Here is a 19,830-nt window from a genome sequence, read left to right on the forward strand (position 1 = left end):
GAGAGAGAATCTCTTAGGGAGTAGGGGTTTTTTCTAGTCAAGAGAGGGCAAAGGATTTGGTATCAGCATATCGACAGTCTGTTCAAAGTTCAAAGGCAGAAACAAAGTGGAGAACCAGATGTGAGAGAAGCAAGATGGTTAGTTGAACTGAACCTGTGGCATGTAGCTGAGTAATAGGCTGAGGAGGGCTTTATATGCCAAAGAATTTGATCCTGAATTCAATAAGGACCTCTGGAATTTATTGACTTGGGGAGCGATTAGATCTAGGTTTAGAAAAATCAATTTGGCAGTTGTGTGAAGGATAAATCAGAAAGGAGAAAGAGGCAGGGAGACCAATTAGGAGACCATTGTGATAATCTAAGTTTGTAGTGGGAGGCGGGCTCTAAAGTAGTATAGTGGCCTATTTGGGTGGAGAGAAAAGAGCAGGTATTATAGAGTTTGTAGAGGTAGAATTGACAAGACGTGGCAACTTATTGGAAATGGGAAGAGGAGAAGAAGAGTGAGGAACTGAGTATGAATCTGACATTGTGAACATGAGTGATGAGAAGGATGTTGGTGCCCTTAACAGAAAAAGGAAAATTCCAAAGAGAAGTAACTTTAAAGGCAAAGATAATGAGTTGTGTATTTTGATGGTTCAATAGACATCTATTAAGTATTATATGCCAAATGCTGTGCTAAAAATTAGGAATACAAAGAAAGGCAAAAAGCAGTCTCAAGGAGTTCATAGTCTTAATGGGTGAGACAACATGCAAACAACTATGTACCAACAAGATACAGAGATGGTAAATTGGAGATATTCTCCTAGGAAAGACACTAAAGTTAAGGAGGTTTGGGAAAGACTTCTTGTAAAAGGTGGAACTTTAGTAGATATTTGAAAGAAGCCAGAAGGTATAAATGAGGAATGAAAGACTTCCAGACATCAAATACATCCAGTGAAAATGCCAGAGTTGTGAGGTAGAATTTTGTGATTGAAGAAATATCAAATAGATTGGTGTCATTTGGATCAAGATTGTGATGGGGAGAGTAAAAAATAACTGAAAAGTGTAAAAAAAACTTAGAAAAGTAGAAAGGGTCCAGCTTCCTGAAGGATTTTGAAAGCCAAAGAAGGAATTTTATATCTATTGGAAGTGATAGTCACTGGATTGTGTTGACTAAGAGAATGACTTGGTCACATTTACACTCTAGAGAGATCCATTTGATAGCTGAGTGGAAAATGGATTGGAATGAGGAGAGATTGAGGCAGGAAGACCAACCACAGGTTCATCAAATAATTCAGGCATAAGGTGATGTGGGTCTGTACCAGGATGGTAACAAAGGAGAGAAATTATGTCTAAAAGAGATATTAGGAAAGTAAAATCAAAAGGAGTTGGCAATTGGCTAAAATATGGGCAGTGAGGGAATACAGTGTCAAGGATGACACTTAAAATTGTAAACCTGGGTGATTGACTGACTGGCAATGTCAAGATAAGAAAATTAAGAAGAGGGGAGGATTGGTGAAAAGGGAGATAATTAATTAATTTTGGAGTTTGAACTAGCCAACCAGTTCTAACTGTATAATAGGCTGTTGGTGAGGTAATACTTGTCTTCAGGAGAAAGACTTGGACTGGATGTATAGATCTGGGATTCTGAACAGAGCTGATAGTTAAATCCATAAGAATTTATAAGGTCACTAATAGGGTAGAGAGAGATGAGGACTCAGAATAGTCTTGGGTTACAGCCAATTAGGAGTAATGATATACATGATGATTCAGCAAAGGAACTTGAGTAAGAATTGTCAGATAGATAGGAAGAGAATGAAGAAAGAATCATGACACAGAAATCCAGAGAGGAAAGCGTATCCAGGAGTGGAGGTCAAAGTTGAGGATTGAAAAAAGACCTTCAAATTCAAAAATTAAGAGAATATTGGTAACTTTGGAGAGGATAGTTTCAGTTGAGGAATGAATTCAGAAGCCAGATAACAGTGGATTGAGAAGTCAGCAGGAGAAAAAATGGAGACAATAAGAGTAAACAGCTCTTTCTAGGAATTTACCTATAAAAGAAAGATGAAGTAAAGGGTGGTGAATTGAAGGAACAGTAGGATTAAGAGAAGGTGGAAACTCAGGAAGTTGTAGATGTCCAGAAAGGAGTCAGTAGTCTACAAAAAGATTGAAGATTTAGAAGGAAGGAGACTGTGAGGATAATCTGCTAGAAAAAAAAGAGAGGTGATAGCATTAAGAAGAAAGCTTGATCTTGGTGAGGAGAAGGTTTACCCCGCTTCAGCAAAGACTGGAATAAATGAAGAGAGAATGAGGGGTGTTGTTAAGAAATTAGAGTGTAGAAAAGGGAAGAAGAGGGAACTTTTGATGGATACTTCTTATTTTTTTTTTTTTAGTAAAATATGAGTCAAGGTCCTCAAAAGAAATAGTAAGGAGAGGAGTGATATGGGACAGGTACTATGGGGAGTACAATAGAGAATTAATGAGGGAAGAGTAAAAGAATTACCTGGATTAAAGCTCTATAAAGTGAGATAACTCAGAATATAAGAAATTCCAGTGGACAAATATTCTCTTTGTGAGAATATCCAGGAGTCAGAAGGAGAAATCATGGAGGAAAATTGAGTGAATATCAATGGAGGCAGAAACAGAAACAGTATTGTCATCATGGTATACTATAAACCACCTGGATAGAAAAAGAACTAAATGAATTTAAACCTGGACCAAAAGCATGAAGTAGTATAAAGATGAAGGGTCCACTGACCCCAACCTACTTAAAAGTCTTTACTTTAGGTAAGAACACTTCTTGATCAAATCAGTAAATTAGAATTAGATATAAGGCTTTTTGACTCTTCCTTCAGAAAATCTCTCCCAGATGCCCTCTTCTCTGACATTACTTAACTGTAATTACTTAACATTACTAATTATTAACATTACCATTACATTTACTACATAAACTTCTGCAGTATCTTTCATCTTCCTCAAGTGTCTTTCACTTCACTCAGCTGCCAAATTGATCTTGCTAAAACACAAATATGATCATGTTACTCTTCCTTCCCTTCCTCTCCCCCTGCTGCCACCCTTTCAAAAATCTCCAGTGACTTCCTATTGCTTCCAGAATCAAATATAAAATCCTTCATTTGTCTTTTAAAGCTCTTTATAATAATATCTTCATACTTTTCTAGTCTTCTTATATTTTATGCCCCTCCCATTATTGCTACCTCAACTTTTCCGTGCAGCAATATTGGCCTTCTGGCTGTTTCATGCAGAAAATACTTCATTTCTTGGTTCTGGACATTTTCTCTGATTGTCCCCTGTGTCTGGAATGCTTTTCTGTCTCATCTCTACTTCCTATCTTTCTCAACTTCCAGTTAAAATCTCACCTTCTACAGAATGCTTCCTTTCCTGCTGCCCCTTCTTGCTAGTGCCTCTGTTGATTATCTCTAAATGTATCATAGTTTTTGGCAAGTAGTCTGCACCACCAGCTTGTGAGCTCCATAGGAGCAGAGACTGCTTTGCTTTGTATCCTCAGCCCTTAATTGTGTCTGCCACACATCAGTAGGGGTGTGATAAGTGCTTGTTGACTTGACACCTCATCAATTGAGGGAAAGTCTAAGGAAAAGTCTCTGTTCTTCTCCCAACTTTCCCTCCTGGTGTCCCTCCTGGTTAACAGAAATGTATTCAACTTCGTTATTGAAACATTTCCTGTCACTTGAATTTTGCTTCAACCATGAAGCATGTCTAGGAGTTAGCTAAAAATAAACATAAATGCCATTTAAGACAGAAATCTGAGCTTTGGCCTGTTAGCCTAATTTGGGGTTTGGTATAATTATGATTATTACCCTAACTTTTTATTTAATATACAAATATATAAAATATAAGTGGCAGAAGAAGGAACCACAAAGATCTGAAGGACTATTATACCACTACTAATCTTTAAACAAACTAATGACTGAAACAAAGTATAACATTCAGGTAATTGAAGGTCCTTCATCTGTAGGAGTACTCTGATTTTCAGAGTAGCTAAAAATTTCTTGGTGTGTCTTAAAAATTAAATGTTTCAAAAGAAAGAACAAATAAAAAGGAAATTTTCTTCTTGATCTTGATCTCACAGACAAGGAGAAATTAGTTGTTTGAGTAGAAATGACGAGGACTTTTGGGAAAAAGAAATCTCTTAATCTTGGAATTTGTGATAAAGGAGTGAAAAGCCTGTAATCTCACAATTTAAATTTTGGTAGAATAAATTTCAAAGGTTCAGAGGAAAGATAGATGGTCATCCTGTGGAATACTATTCTAATAGAGAAGTAAACTTAGAAGAATAGGACGTCTGAAGAGTGAAATTCTAAAGTCATACAAAGAAATGAGTCCTTCAAGAAGATGATTTCTCTTTTGTGGATGAACATGAAACTTCAGTTTTATAAAGATGCGTTTAAAGATGCAAATGTAGCACTCCCTCTGAATCATTCCTCCAGGGTGCACACTGTGCAGTCCTCCCTGTGGACTAGGTCCCTTGGTGGAGGGAGCCCTCTCGGTGAACCTACTTTCAACAATTGTAGGTAATTAAATTAGAGCAAAGATGTTTACTCAGATAGCATATTAAGAAAAGGCAGTCTGAGAATAGATAATCAGAACAACAGCTATATAATAATCTAACTCAATAAATCTGGATTTCAAATTCCCACAAATAATAATGAAGCATGATATATCCAGACAATTTGTGCCTCCAGAACTTCATGGCCTTTGTGGGCTTTCTCTCTTCATGTCTTGGCTCTTTGTAAAAGAGAACATTCTCTACGGGGCTCCCAGGGCTGGCTCTCTCTGGAGTCCATAACCATCGCTCTTCTTTGCTCTTAGAGCTTTCTGTCTTCAGAGTGTCTGTCTCTGCTCCATGCTGTATGGTCTGCTAACAGCTAAGTTGTTTTGCTACAGGACAGTGGGTTTTGGAGAAGAGAGAAAAGAAGTCTTTCTTCACACACACATCCTTTGGTGTAGGAACAAGAGTTTCCACTACAAGGTTCCTTTCATCATGGATGGATATATCCGAATTGAATTTCTGGGCGGCTTAGCTATTTAAAAACCTCCATGGGCATAATTAATATTGGCCATCCCATCCCACATTCCCCTTCAATTCAAAGTTTGTGAGGGAACGCTATCTAGAGAGGTTTCTTTATACATTGTTTAATCCCTCATTAACATGCCATCTCTGCGATCTGCCCTTTGTTTTCTGTGACTACATTTAGGGACAGAGCATGTGGAAATCAATTAGTGAAAAACCAACCCTCCATACACGAGGCAGGGGGTAGGCAGAGGGATGAAACATGGCAAGGTCTTGAAAGAATAGTATCCAGAGTCCTAAAGCTCAGAATGAGCAAGGAAAACTTGGTTGGTATTGTCCTTAATGCCCAAAGAGGACCAAAATGACATCAGTCTATTGGGATCAATGTACAGTGGGTCCAACTGTGGCTGATCAGACCAATATGAGCTTGTAAGGTCAGGCACAGATGGTCTGTATGATTTTTTTTTTTTCTGAGGCAATTAGGGCTGACTTTCCCAGGGTCACACAGCTAGGAAGTGTTAAGTTTCTAAGGCCAGATTTGAACTCAGATCCTCCTTCAGGGCCAGTGCTCTATCCACTGTGCCATCTAGTTGCCTCTTTATTTATTTATTTTTTTAATCAACTACACAAGTACATAAGGGGATGTGAGTAGTAATTGTGTGTGGTTTTGTGTGTGTGTGTGTGTGTGATTGCGGAGGCAATTGGGGTTAAGTGACTTACCCAGAGTCCATAGCTAGGAAGTGTTAAGTGTCTGAGGTCAAATTTGAACTCAGGACCTTCTGACTTCAGGGCTGGTGCTCTATCCACTGTGCCACTTAGCTACCCCTGTATGATCTTTTGGTAAAAAGATGTCTTTAAATTTGTACATCTCACATTTCTTTTGAGTTACTGCAATTCTGCTTTATTGATAGAGCACAGTGCCTTCTTTAATGTGGACACACCATGCTAAAGGGTGTCTGGCAGCTTTTTCTGCCAAGTGTTCTTCAGAATCTTCCCCAAAACATTCAAATGGAAGCAGTTCAGATTCTTGGTTTGGTGCTGGTAGAGTGTCCAGATTTCACAGGCATTCAATGACTCTGTCAGCACAATGGCTCTGCAGACCTTCAGTTTGATAGCCAGCCTAATACTTCTCCTCTCCCACACTTTCCTTGGGAGCCTCCCAGACACTGAACTAGTTCTGGCAATGTGTGCATCAACCTCATCTTGTATATGGACATTCCTGGAAAATGTACTGTCAAGGTAAATGAATTTATCCGCAGCATTCAAAATTTCTCCACTTGCTGATGTTTCCATGTATAAATGATGTGATGCTGATTGATGGGAGGTCCCTGTTTTCTTGCTGTTAACCCTCAGGCCAAAATTAGCACAAGAAGCAGAGAATCAGTCCATTCTGTTGCATCTCAGTCTCAGAGGCAAACAAGAAGTTTCACACCAGCTCTCCCACCACTTTAGTTTTAACTTAGAGACTTCTCAAGTTAAATAATTTACTGCTAGTATGGAGCTAAACTTGATATCATTTTTGTCCTGATTAAAGAAATGTGTCAACATTGCTGAAAAATCATGTTTAAAAAAAGCATGGGAACAAGCACACAGCCCTGCTTCATTCCACTGGTGACTGGGAAAGTGCTAGAGCATAGTCCATTATCTAGAACTCATGCAAGTCTGCCGTCATGGAACTGCTATACAATACTGATGAACTTTTCCGGACAACCAAATTTTACCATGATTTTCCACAGGCCCTCATGATCGACAGTGTCAAAGACTTTGGTCAGATCAACAGACATTGTGTATAGACCTGTATTCTGTTCCTGGAATTTCTCCTGGAATCATCAGGCAGCAAACATCATATCGATCATTCCTCTCTTCCAGGTGGAGGATCAACCTATTAAACAGGACTCTGACAAGAATCTTGTCAGCAATAATTAACAGAAAGAATCCTTCCACATGTGATTGTCACAGGACAACCTATGTCCTTTTCCTTTGTAGAGATGGATAGTGGAAGCATCCTTGAACTCCTAGGGAATAACCTTCTCTTGCTAAACAGGCTGGAAGATTTCAGTCAGTTTTTGTATGAGCAGCATGAATCAGCTTTGTAAATCTCGGAACAGAATGAAGACCAAGTGCTTTGCCACGTGAAAGGAGCCTCACCTATTCTTCAGCTGGAATTTTGTTTAGAGAGGGATTGACTTCAACCTGAGGTACACAGTCAGTGGTTGCAGCATTGCTTAATGTCAATCTGTTGAGAACACTGTGGAAGTGTTTAGCCCATTTTTCCAAGATCATGTACTTCTCATTAATCAATGTGACTCCTTCAGCCTAAGTAGTTGAGATGCACAATAGCCTTCAGGACATCATAAAGACACTTTTGATTATTACTATCAGTGTTAAACTGAATTTCATCCCATTGTCTTACTGAGCCAAGAATCCTGCATCTCTCTAAACTTTGCTTATACTTTACTTTTGTTAAGTTAAATGCTGCCTTCTTACACTGCTAATCAATCCTATGGGATCCTTATATTTTCTTTAGTGGCTTCCAAATTTCCACATTATTTTCATCAAACCTGTCTTGATGTTTGTGGGTGTTTTGGTTTAGATGAGTAAATGCAGTGCTGTGCACTAACTATCTGAAAGCTGTCCACTCCTTTTCTGCTCCACTGTTGCCAACCATGTGTTGGCTCACCTTTCCCTCCAAGTTAACCACTAACTCTTCAGGCTTGGAGAAGCATTCCAGTCTGTTGACATTGTTTTCTGGTAGCCTTGGGGGGATAAGTCTATTATAGGTCCAGCACTCTTTGCCACACATTGCCTTCCTAACTCTCACAGTTTGTCTCTTCTTACAATGATAATATACTCTATTAAATGTTTGCTGTGAGGGTGCATCCATGAAGTTTTATTGTATTTAGGTAAACAGAAAATAGTGTTGGTGATGAGGTCATGAGACACAAGTGGACCACTGCTGTCGCTATTTCTGACTCTTATTACTCTTAAGGATTCCCGCCATGATAAAGAGGATATCTGCTTGAGGTGAATGCTGAAATGATAACTGAAGTAGATGTTTTCTCTGCCAAGGAAAATGATCTTTGGGCTTATGTGACAGAACAAAAATGGCTAATGGAGAGTGGAAGCCCAAGTTCAGGAAGGAGATAGAATGTATCTGGCTATTTATGAGAACAAACTGCCTGACCTAGATAAATCCTCCCACATGTGATTGTCCTAGGACAACTTATGTCCTTTTCCTTTGTAGAAATGGATATTAGAGGCATCCTTGAATGCCTAAGGGATAACCTCCTCTTGCTATATAAGCTGGAAGATTTAAGTCGGTTTTTGTATGAGCAATGTAAATCAGCTTTGTAAATCTCAGAATAGAATGAGGACCAAGTGCTAGATGAACAACATTCTTGGATCCTAAAACAATGAGAGATGTCATTTGTGAGCTATTACCAATGATCTCTGAAAGCCTGGGAAATGGAGAAGCACATGGCAAGATGAGAGGGAATGTGCCCCCCCACACACCCTTTTTCTGCAAAAGGGAGAATTATGAAGCCTGCAAATTACAGATCAATGAATTTGACATCACTTCCTAGCACTTCCGGTTATAAAGCTGGGGTATCTACCCTGAGATATTTCTGGGAGTTCAAGAAGTTTGTTAAGGACTTTGGAAAATATCTGATAAGTAATTACATATTCTTTTGAAATTAGTCCATTTATTTCTTATGTACATATTCATGGTAAACTCTAAAATTTATTGCTTTTCATATTAGACAGGGAGTATGGAAGATTTACTGAAATCCAAGGTTATGAAGGCAAAAAAATTGGAAGCCCCTGTTGTAAGGGGTACCAGTACAGGTAGTTTATTTTTCTTCAGAAGGACCTGCTGTTAAGTTGTTACCAAGTTTGGGGGGAAAAAAACCAAACAGTTGTGAGAGGAGACCATACTCACTTGTCTAGAGCAGAGCTTCTTAAACCTTTTTCCACATGTGATACCTTTTCTCCTAAGAAATTTTTCTACAATCCTGGTATGTAGATAGATAAAACATACAAATCAAACATTTACTGATAATAAATCATAAAAAAATTATTTTAAAACAATTCTTTAGTATACATATAATTTTACCATTTAATAGATGAAAGCAAATTTGCATACTAATGAAATGGATGTGCTTGTTTATTTTTACATAAAAAAATTGTTGGAATATGTACCTTTTATTGTTGCAAATTTTTTGTGACCACCACATTTAATTGCATGATATGGGGTCACCATCCACAGTTTAAACTTTTGGTTTAAAGGGGTGGAGGAAATTGAGTGGGGTGCACTAGCCCTGAAAAACTTAATCAGAGTGCAATCTCTGCATTGGCCATCGGGTGGTGCTCTGAAATCTGTTCTCAGCCTCAAGTCAGTCTCATGCTAAGTGGAGGCAAGAGCCTTAACAGCACAATCCTGATTCTTGCATTTATTCCACTGAGCCAGAGGGACCAGCCTGAGTTCCCCACAATCCTAACCTTCTAGCACATGCCAAGTTCTATCTCATTTAACCCAGGTTTAAAATGTATTTGATAACTTAAATGGCATATATCCTTTCCCATTAAGTTTTATCTGCTTTCCAAAACTCCATGATCCCAAATGAATGAACACTTGCATTATAGACCAGAGCATATTTTACTAAATGAAATCAACAAAATTTAAGAGAGAAAATATTAAAACTCAAACAAAATCTGAAATTTCAGCTTCATTTTTGCCAATGGAATAGCTGTAGCAAAGGCTATTGGTAAAGTGGTCTATTAGGCAGTTCCCTTCCGCTATGATACTTTAAAAAGGAACTCTATAGCAAGTAGCAGTTCACCTGTGCCTTCTTTAGATACAGTAGTCACTTTTATGTAATTTACTAATATATATTTTCTTCTTCTAAGTCATAAGAGACTTTCTCTTTTGAGGCATCCAACATAAAACAAACTACCTCTGTGAGCCCTGATGTCTAGATGAAAACACAGAGCAACCTTTCTGTTTATGCTGCATCTTAAACCAACTTCATGATTATTCATTTGCATCTCTTCTAGTATGCTTGCCAGGGGGCAGCTATTTTGAACCTGCAGTTCAAAAAATAACAATTCCAAACCATGAAAGTGCTCAAGCTTTCCCAGTTTTCCTGGGAAACCATATGAAACCAAGCCTCTGAACAGAATATGGAATAACAGAATCTGCAGAGAGACAGAATGAAACAATTTTCTAGCTCAAGATAGGTTTGAAGGATTTCAAGAAAGGTCAACCTCACTGGAATGAAAGGGGTACATAGCCCAGTTCAGATGATGTCCAGGAAAACTGGTGGAAGGGAAAGAAAATGAATGAGAAACAGAAAAGAACCTTAACCATGGAAAATTACTGTGGTGACAGGGAATACTAAACACCAACTCAGAAGAGGACAAAATGCTCACATTTAAACTTCAAAAGGGAATATGAGGGTCTCTATTTTATTCATATAACTATTTAGAAATATAAAATTTCCCCTAACAATTGCTTTGGTTGCATCCCATAGATGTTGGTATGTTGTCTCATTGTCATTCTCTTAGATGAAATTATCGATCATTTCTATGATTTGCTATTTGACCCATTCATTCTTTAGAATGAAATTATTTGATTTCCAATTGGTTTTTAGTCTTTACCTTTCCCTGACCCTTTACTGAATATAATTTGTATTGCATTGTGGTCTGAAAAGGAAGCATTTACTATTTCTGCTTTTCTGTATTTGATTGTGAAGCTTTTGTGGCCTGATACACAGTCAATTTTTGTTTAGGTGCTATGTACTGTTAAAAAAAAAAAAGGTCTATTCCTTTCTGTCCCTATTCAGTGTTCTCTATCATACCTAAGGTCTATCATACCTAAGTTTTGTAGGATTCCATTAACTTCCCTAGTTTTTTTCTTGTTTATTTTGTGGTTTGATTTGTCTAATTCTTGCACATGTTTAACATCTATTGGATTACTTGCCATTTAGGGGAGGGAATGGGAGAAAGGAAGGGAGAAAAAAAATTAGAACACAGGGTTTTACAATGATGAATGTCGAAAAGTATCTATGGATGTATTTTGGAAATAAAAAGCTTTAAAATAATGTAAAATAATAAAAGAGGTAATTAAAGCAAAAATATATTTAATCAAAAGATAAAGATCAACTACAATATGTGTCAGCCATATTAATTAATATTGTTTTAGACTATTTAAAATAACTAGAATGTTGCAGTTGTGTAGGAAATGATGAGTTAGTTGATGGAGTTAGAAAAAATATAGAAAAACTTGGACTTATGAAGGAAGATGGATAAACATATAGTACAGTCTTACATAGATGCATATGAAGGTATATGTATATATTTGTGGATAATTATAGATATCTATGTATATGTATATGCATGTACATGTAAATATACATATCTGTGATATATTATATGTATATATGATGTACACACATATATATGTGTGTGTATGTATATATATATGTGTATATATATATATATATATATATGAATAAACGGTTATATCTGTATTTGTGCTCAATTGCAGCCTTCTTGGGGGAGGGAGAAGTGGGGGGAAAAATAGAACAAAGTAAAAAAGTACATAGCAGAGAACAAAAGAGAACCTACAAGAAGCAAATAAAAGATGGGCAATTCAACACAATGTATAGTATGTGTTAAATAGGTTTTCTTGAAATGAAACTATATTGCTTTGTTTTTAGGGAGAAATTGTCTAATTCTGAGAAGGGGAGATTGAGATCCCCTACTAATATAGTTTTGCTGTCTGTTTCTTCCTTTAACTGAATTAACTTCTGTAAGAATTTAGATGTTCTTGTTTTCTTACTCATTTACTTTCTTTTTTTGATCTGATTATTCTTATTCAGCAAGAGAATTATATAAATATGTTTATACATATTGGATGTCTTTCACTATACTGGGTATTTCAATGGGTTCCAATCCATCTTCTAGGCTGACATCTGTCTGTACCATCTCTTGTTTCAATTCTCCGATCTCCTAAGTGATCATGTCAATGAGCTTAAAGAAGCTTCCTCTTTTGTCCTGACAACCGGCAGCCATTGTCAAAGAGGCCATTCTCCTGAGGCAGGTTCCTCTATGCACTTCGGACTCCTGCTCATTCCTGCATCTTTCTTCCTTGTTTTCGGCACTTACAATACCCTAACAGCTATCGCCAGTTATTCCACTCTTATCTTCTTCAGTGAGGGTTAAGTAGACAGGGCCTCTTCTTTATGTATAGTTCCCACTTTATTTTGTTCTTTCCAGTCTTGTACTACTATCTTCGCCGCAGGTCGAGAGTCTGGGGAAAAGGGTGTCTGGGACGAGAATGAGAGGGGAAGGAGTGGGGAGAAAGAGGAGAAAATCTGAAACAAAAGGCTATACAAGAGTCAATATTGTCAAATTATCCAGGCATATGTTTTGAAAATAAAGAGCTTTAGAAATTTTTTTTAAATTTTGATACTATACAATATTTAAAATATTGATACTATTTCATTGTCTAAGAAGATGTAATTTAACAAGATGTAGTTTCCTTTCTTGTCTCTTTTAATTAAATCTATTTTTACTTTTGCTTTATCTGAGATCAGAATTGCCACCCCTGCTTTTTTATTGCTTCAGCTGAAGCACAAATTCTGCTTCAGCCTTTTATCCTTGTCCTGTATGTATCTCTTTGTTTCAAATATGTTTCTTATAAACAACATATTTTAGGACTCAGCTATTCTCTTCCATTTTATGGCAGAGTTCATTCCATTCATATTCAGTTATGATTACCAACTCTGTACCAACCAACATCCTATTTTCTCCCTTATACATACTTTTTTCCTCTCTTTCCACTATATCCCTCCTTAGTGTTTTGTTTTTAACCCATCCTGTCCTCTACTTGCCCTATTTTCCATCACCCTTCCTCCTTTCTCTTACCCCCTTTCTTCTGGTTTATGAATTGGTCACAAGCTCAAAGAGCCTTCTTGGAAGTGCTCATAAAGGATTTTTCAAAAATCAAATGAGAAGAAAAATTTGTAAAAGAAATGAGAGCTAATGCAAAAGAGAGTGAACAACATGGAAAAAGAAATTAATCAAATGTAAAAAAAAAATCTACTAAAGAAAACAATATCTTTAAAAGTACTGCTAATCAAATGGAAAAGGAGATACAAAAGGTAACTGAAGAAAACAATACATTAAAAACTAGAACTGGGCAAATGGATGTTAATGACTATAAGACATTAAGAATCAAACAAACTTTTTTAAAAAAAGAAAAAATGGAAGAAAAATGTAAAATATTTCATTGACCTAGAAAATAGATCTAGAAGGGACAGTTTAAAAATTATAGGACTACCTGGAGGCCACAACCAAAAAAAGACCCGAGACAGCATTCTTTAAGAGATCATTAAGAAAAATTGCCTGGGGACAGCTAGGTGGTATATTGGATAGAACACCAGCCCTGAAGTCAGGAGGACCTGAGTTCAAATTTGATCTCAGACACTTAACACTTCTTATCTGTGTGATCATGGGTAAGTCATTTAACCCCAATTGCCTCAGCAAAAAAAAAAAAAAAAAAAAAAAAAAAAAAAAAAAAGAAAAGAAAGAAAAAGGGAAAAAAAGAAAATAAAAGAAAAAGGAAAACTGCCCTCATATACTAGAACTAGAGGACAAAATAATTATTGAAAAAATCCATCAATCACCTCCTGAAAGAGATCCCACAAAGAAAACTCCAAGAAATATTGTGGCAAAATTCTAGAGTGTAATCTCAAGGGAAAAAAAATGCTTTAGATTGCTAGAAACAACAACAACAACAACAATTCTAGTATTAAGGAGCCACAGTCAGAATAATCCAGGATTTGGCAGCTTTTTTAATAACTAATTGGAGGGCCTGGAATACCATATTCTGGAAGGCAAAAGACTTTGGATTACAAGCAAGAATCAATACCCAGAAAGACTTCAAGTATAATCTTTCAGGAAAGAAGATAAGAGTCCCCTTCAATGAAGTAGGGAACTTTCAATCATTTCTATTGAAAAGACCAGAATAAAATGGAAAATTTGATCTACAAATTCAGGACTCAAGAGAAGCATGAAATGGTAAAATAGGAAAGAAAAAGAAAACATTATTTAAAAGTTAAACTATTTACATCTCTACATGGAAAGATGGTACTTGTAGTAACTCTTGAAAACTATCTTTTATTAGGGCAGTTAGAAAGAGTGTACATAGACTGAAGATGTGGATATAAGTTGACTCTGATGTAGTGACATTAAAGAAAATGACATTAAATAGTGAAAAAAAGAAAAAAGTTTGCTACTTTTATTTGTTTTAGACATTTACTTTGATTTTTATAAACAACATTAATATAATGTTAACATAATATAAGATAAACAACATCTGACTGTACTTATTGCAAATGCAGTTGGGATGAGAATAATTGAAGAGAGAACATATTCAAAAGAGAAAGAAATCTAACACTAAGGTATTTTGCCAGAGCACTCTCTCTGGATGAGTTCTTGGAGTTGGGGGGAAGATGACTCATAGGTCCTTTAATATGAGTTAAAACAGAAGAAGAAGGAAACCCATCTGAGCAAAGAATCAATAGTGGAATTGGAAGAGGGGCAGAAAGAAGTGATTAAACAATCTTGCTCTAGTTGGCTAGTCCCTTACCATCACCACCACTACAAGAAAGAGTTGTATGGGTATATTTTTTCCTACTTATATTTTTCTTTGCTTGAAAAATTTAAACAGCTTCAATTCTTCCTCCCCGCTTAAGCAGTATTTTCCAAAATAATTGCTACATTGGTATTTTATTTTCTTCTTTCTCATGTATACCTACTTCCATTACACTATATATATTAGATTTTCATATGAAAGGCTACATTTATCACTAAGAGTTATTTTGTTGCCTATCATTGTACAAATAGAATGTTGTTGCTGTTGTAACTTTTGATTTGCAGTGCTATTATTCAAATCATTTCCTTAGAGCACTGTGGTACAGTATCATTATAGCATAAGCCCATTTAGATAGCTCATTTTTGTAATGCTGTCAGTTAAACATAATCATTATGGATAAATACTTTTAAAATCAAAGTATTGCATGTACAAGGTATTGTTATTTAACAAACATTAATATCTATATGGGACTACTGATATTGGCAACAGACTCTTTATGAAACTGGGAACATTACAAAAATATTGAAGGAACAGTAAGAGTCAGGGATTCTAATTCTAGTTTCTGATGAAAAGTAGCCAGGAGAATACCCTAAGGATATGTTCCATGAATTGCTAGACTAATTTGACCATTCAAATTTGTTACAAAATTCATGTAAGGAACATCTTCCAGCAGTCTACTTAGAAACTGGCTTGTAGTATTCTGCCTAAAATGGAAAAGTTCTGTTTTAATTTTTAAATGCAACATTAATGAATAAAAAGAGAGACAACATAGCAGTTCAGGTATAAACACAGCTTTCTTGTAGGCCCCATATAGAGATAAAGTTGAGGGGAGATTTTCCCCTCAGAAACAGACATCTCATCTGTAGGTCAAGCTGATTCCATATTCTCCATGGCAGAATTTAAATTTCTATTTAAAGAGAACTCCCCTAAACCATAAAAAAGAGAAAGATCAAAGCTAGGTCCTGTGCAGAAAAGATAACTTACTAGATCATAAAGCATGACTCAAGGATGTTTAGGAACTTGTCTGAGACCTCAATGCAGACAGAAGTGGTAAATAAGAACTTCCTCAGGAACACACCATTGCCCTCCTAGGACAAATTCAATAGAGGTCTAGGGTAAAAATGCAATAGAATTTTGATAGGAGAATGTGGGAAGTGTGGAAATAACAGGTACTTTGAGAGGAAAGTGACCAATTCATCCCAAAATTTGTGGTGGAGGGAAGGAAATCTGGGCTTAGTTAAACATATAGCTTAGATTTGAGGAAAGCTGATTTTAAAATGTTCAGAGGAAAAATAGGATACAGTTGAATAAATAGAAATTATCTAAGATTTGACTGTACTAGGTGTAAAGGAGATGCCAGACCCAGGAAAACCTGTTGGAAGGGGCAGCTCCGAAGAATCTTAAAGTCTTTGGAGTACCAGAGTCCACTATAACATACACACACACACACACACACACACACACACACACACACATACACACACACACATACATACACACACATATATAATATATGTGTGTGTATCTATATATGCCTGGTAAAGATGCTTTTGCAGTTGGGGACACTGCCAAAGTGCTGTTAACACCATCTATAATAGTCAATGTCCTTTATAAGCCTCTGCATTTCAGGGAGAACCTTTCATCACTTACTTTGGTGAGATCACCATTCTTGAGGAAGAATATTCTTATTTTAGCTTCCACAAACTAGGTCTTTACAGAACCTGGCTTCCTTATAAGCACTGGAAACAGGAAGCAGTTTTTTGGCTTTCTCATTACCGTCATGGCATTCACATTTAGAGATGAATATATTCCAGTGAAAATCAGACAGATCTGGATGCTGAGGTTCATGCTTGTGCCTTCTTATACAGGCTGTCACATCCAACCAGATTTAAATTCAATTTTCCCTGACTTTTAAGACCATGCTCTTTCCACTGTGGTCTCTAATGGTGTCCAACTTTTCAGAAAATAGTTAAATACACGAAATATTTTGCAAGTTGGGGTACTTTGGGAAGACCCTGAAGCATAAGGTGATGCCATCTAGGGTAAAGGAAGGAGGGGAAAATTTGGAACACAACGTTTTGCAAGGGTCAGTGTTGAAAAATTATCCATGCGTATGTTTTGTAAATAAAAAGCTTTAATTTAAAAATTCAAGGCAAAAAAAAAAAAAGCATAAGGTAAAACTAATGAAATGATGACTCTATTAGAGTAAAGTGACCTGACATTTGTCTGTAATTTGTCAAAAGTTTTTTGAAAAGATATGAGCAGATAAAAGCCCTACTGACTTGGCCACTTCCTCAGCAGCCAAAGTTCTAGGATTCAAGTCTAAGGACATTTCTAGGATTTGGAGATTATTTTTGCAAGCTTTTTAAAAATGATGTTAAATGGGGCAGCTAGGCTGTGTAGTAATAGAGACTGGCCCTGGAAATAGGAGGATCTAAATTCAAATCCAACTTCAGGTACTTAATAGTTATATAACCCTGGGCAAGACACTTAACTCCAACTCTCTCTCTCACACACACACACACACACACACACACACATATATATATATACACACGCGCGTGCGCAATGGCTGGATCCCACTCATGCCCATATAATCAAAAAACAAACAAGCAAAAAAGGTAAAAAAACAAAAAAAGATGATTTTTCTTGAAATTCTTATAATTCATTGGAAACTAATACAATACAGATGGGAATAAACTGTTGACTATCTCATACATATGTTAGTATTTCCCTAGGTAGACCCAAAGAAGCCTTTTGTCATACATAAGGATACTAATGTAGAAAATTTAGAAGTCCTATACCAAGAGAATGATGGTCCCCAGAAACCAGTTATATTTGCCAACAGAGATCTAAATACCAATGAAACTCATTATTCTATATACAAATTAGAGTTCTTGGTTTTGAAACAGATTGTCACTGTGAATTTAAAAGTTTACATGTACGAAATCAACATATTCTGACCAGTGCCAAGTGAGCAATGACTTGCCAGAAATGAGTAGAAGCATTATTCCAACAATAAATTCAACATGTAATTACTGGCTAAGGAAAGTTAACATGGATGCAGACATACTGTCCTAAAGGCTATGAGATACCTGAACTATTGTAATTTGACCTAAGGAGGAATAAAAACTCTATGTGACATTCAGGGAGCATGGCTAAAAACCCAATAGCTCACCCTCCCAATTTGAGCTCAAGCAGGCCACTTACACTCCCAATTGTAAAATGAGGAGTTTAGATTTGATGATCTCCATGATCTCTGATCCTTTGTGAATGACTGCTGGAGAAAAAGAATTAAATTAGACATTTCCAGATCTTAGTGATTGGGGATACTGGCCCATATGCAACTCATGATAATTCAGACAAGAATGTGATTGGTGCTTATGAGAAGTATAAAGTTTTACTATCCCTTGTCATTTTCTATCTCTGTATTTTTGTTTATGGAACTCCTCTTCCCTAGAGGTCTTCTCCATTCTTCCTAAAACCTATCCAATTCAAAGCTATGACAAAGCACTCTTCAGGGTATTTCTCTCATCTCCTGGATTTTTCTGAAATTTCTTCCTGATTTCTTCACTGAACATGACATGCTGCTGCTTTGTCACTTATATCCTCATGTGCCCTCCTGTAATCTGCAGCTCTGAAAGGACTGAGCCATATTGTATGTATCCCTTTTAGTGTTTGGAGCAGTACTTTTTACAGAAATTTACAATATCTCTTGGTTTCTTGATTGAATGAAACTCTCCCCAAGTTTTGGCTTTAAAGACTGGAGACGCTAGAATTTTTTTCATTCTCAAAAAAGAAGTAGCTACAAATTTGTCTTCCTCACTGTCATAGCTTTAGATACTTGGAGGTTTAGGCAAGGTCCTGAAAAAAATAGCACTTTGAGGGACTTAGGCAGGATTAAGAATGATAGAATGGAACTGAAATTTTACTCTAGTGGTATACCTTCAGTATTAATTCTAAAGATATCTATTCTTTTTTTTCAGGAGACGACAATAAGTGAGCTGTCTGAGAATGAACTATTGAATAAGAAGTTTACTTTTCCAAACTCAAGGTCAGTAACATAGAGGGAAACAGAAACAGGGGGAAAATAAGTCTGGATTCCTTAAATCATCCTGAGCTACAAATAAGGAAAAGCATGGTCCTTTCCTTGTCTTGCATCATTAGGATTTTCTACCAAATTCATGGATTGTTGCAGGAATTTGCAGGGTCCTGAAATATTGTAGAAGAAAATCAGCAAATAATATTGCAAGTTGAATTTCACTTGGTTTTGTTTGTATTTTATAACTCTGAAGAATTCCATTTAATCTCATAGATTTTAGAAAAGTAGTTTTTCAAATTTTCATTTAAAAATACTCTCCTCCTAAATACTTATATATAAAGGAAATGATTATATCTCTCTGAATTCTCACATATTCTCCCTCTCAGTTTTCCAGTAACAGGTATGACAAAATCACTTGAAAATCTTAAAATGACTGAAGAACAGAATTCAGAAGAACTAGTTGGAAGCACCAAATCTTCTCTGTATTTTTCACAATCACATCCTAACATGAGCAGCCTAAATGTAGCTGCTCTAGTAGGCAAACTCAGCAGCCATGACCAAGACCAGAGTCAGAAGGATGGACCTAATGATATCTAACGAGGGAATAGAGAAAAAACTCCAGGCAGAAACTTGGAAAAAGAGGCCAAGGAGGATACAAAAAAGAAGGAAAAAGAGAAGAAGAAGGAACAGAAGAATAGGCACCACAGGATACCAACAGAATTGCTAGAGATTGCTGATGAATTGATTAAACCATTTAGAGAAACTGAAATATGTTTTTGTTATTCCTATTTGTTTGTTTTACACAAAATCTCACAGTCCAAAGGAACCTTGGAAGTAATCTAATCTAGTTCTACACATATCTGAACAAAACTCTCTTATACAGTATTCTAAGAAGTGATTCACCTAAAAACCCTCAAAAATGGGGAATTCAATATCTCTTTTGTGATAGCCCATTCTACTTTTTTCTAATTATTATTAGGAAGTTTTCCCTGATGTTCTCAAAAAAATCTTCCTCCTACTGCCTTTTGGGATCACAATATAGTAGAACACTGGAAAGGCCTGAGTCTAAGCTCTCACCAGGATACTAGCTGTATGATGA

The 19,830-nt window shown here is 36.4% G+C and overlaps 1 protein-coding gene across 5 annotated transcripts in view; it reads left to right on the top strand.

The window, feature by feature from the left end:
• The window catches only part of CCDC30 (coiled-coil domain containing 30), a 145,749-nt gene extending 126,249 nt beyond the window's left edge, over positions 1 to 19,500 (top strand). For all 5 annotated transcript variants that reach the window (XM_051987909.1, XM_051987910.1, XM_051987911.1 and 2 more), the window contains 2 exons: positions 18,676 to 18,743; positions 19,118 to 19,500. In XM_051987909.1, coding sequence (XP_051843869.1) covers positions 18,676 to 18,743; positions 19,118 to 19,328 — 279 coding nt within the window. In that variant the 3' untranslated portion in view covers positions 19,329 to 19,500. The remainder of the gene's footprint in view (positions 1 to 18,675; positions 18,744 to 19,117) is intronic.
• Positions 19,501 to 19,830: the final 330 nt, after the last annotated feature.

Source organism: Antechinus flavipes, chromosome 3, assembly GCF_016432865.1.
Source record: "Antechinus flavipes isolate AdamAnt ecotype Samford, QLD, Australia chromosome 3, AdamAnt_v2, whole genome shotgun sequence".
NCBI classification, from domain to species: Eukaryota; Metazoa; Chordata; class Mammalia; order Dasyuromorphia; family Dasyuridae; genus Antechinus; species Antechinus flavipes.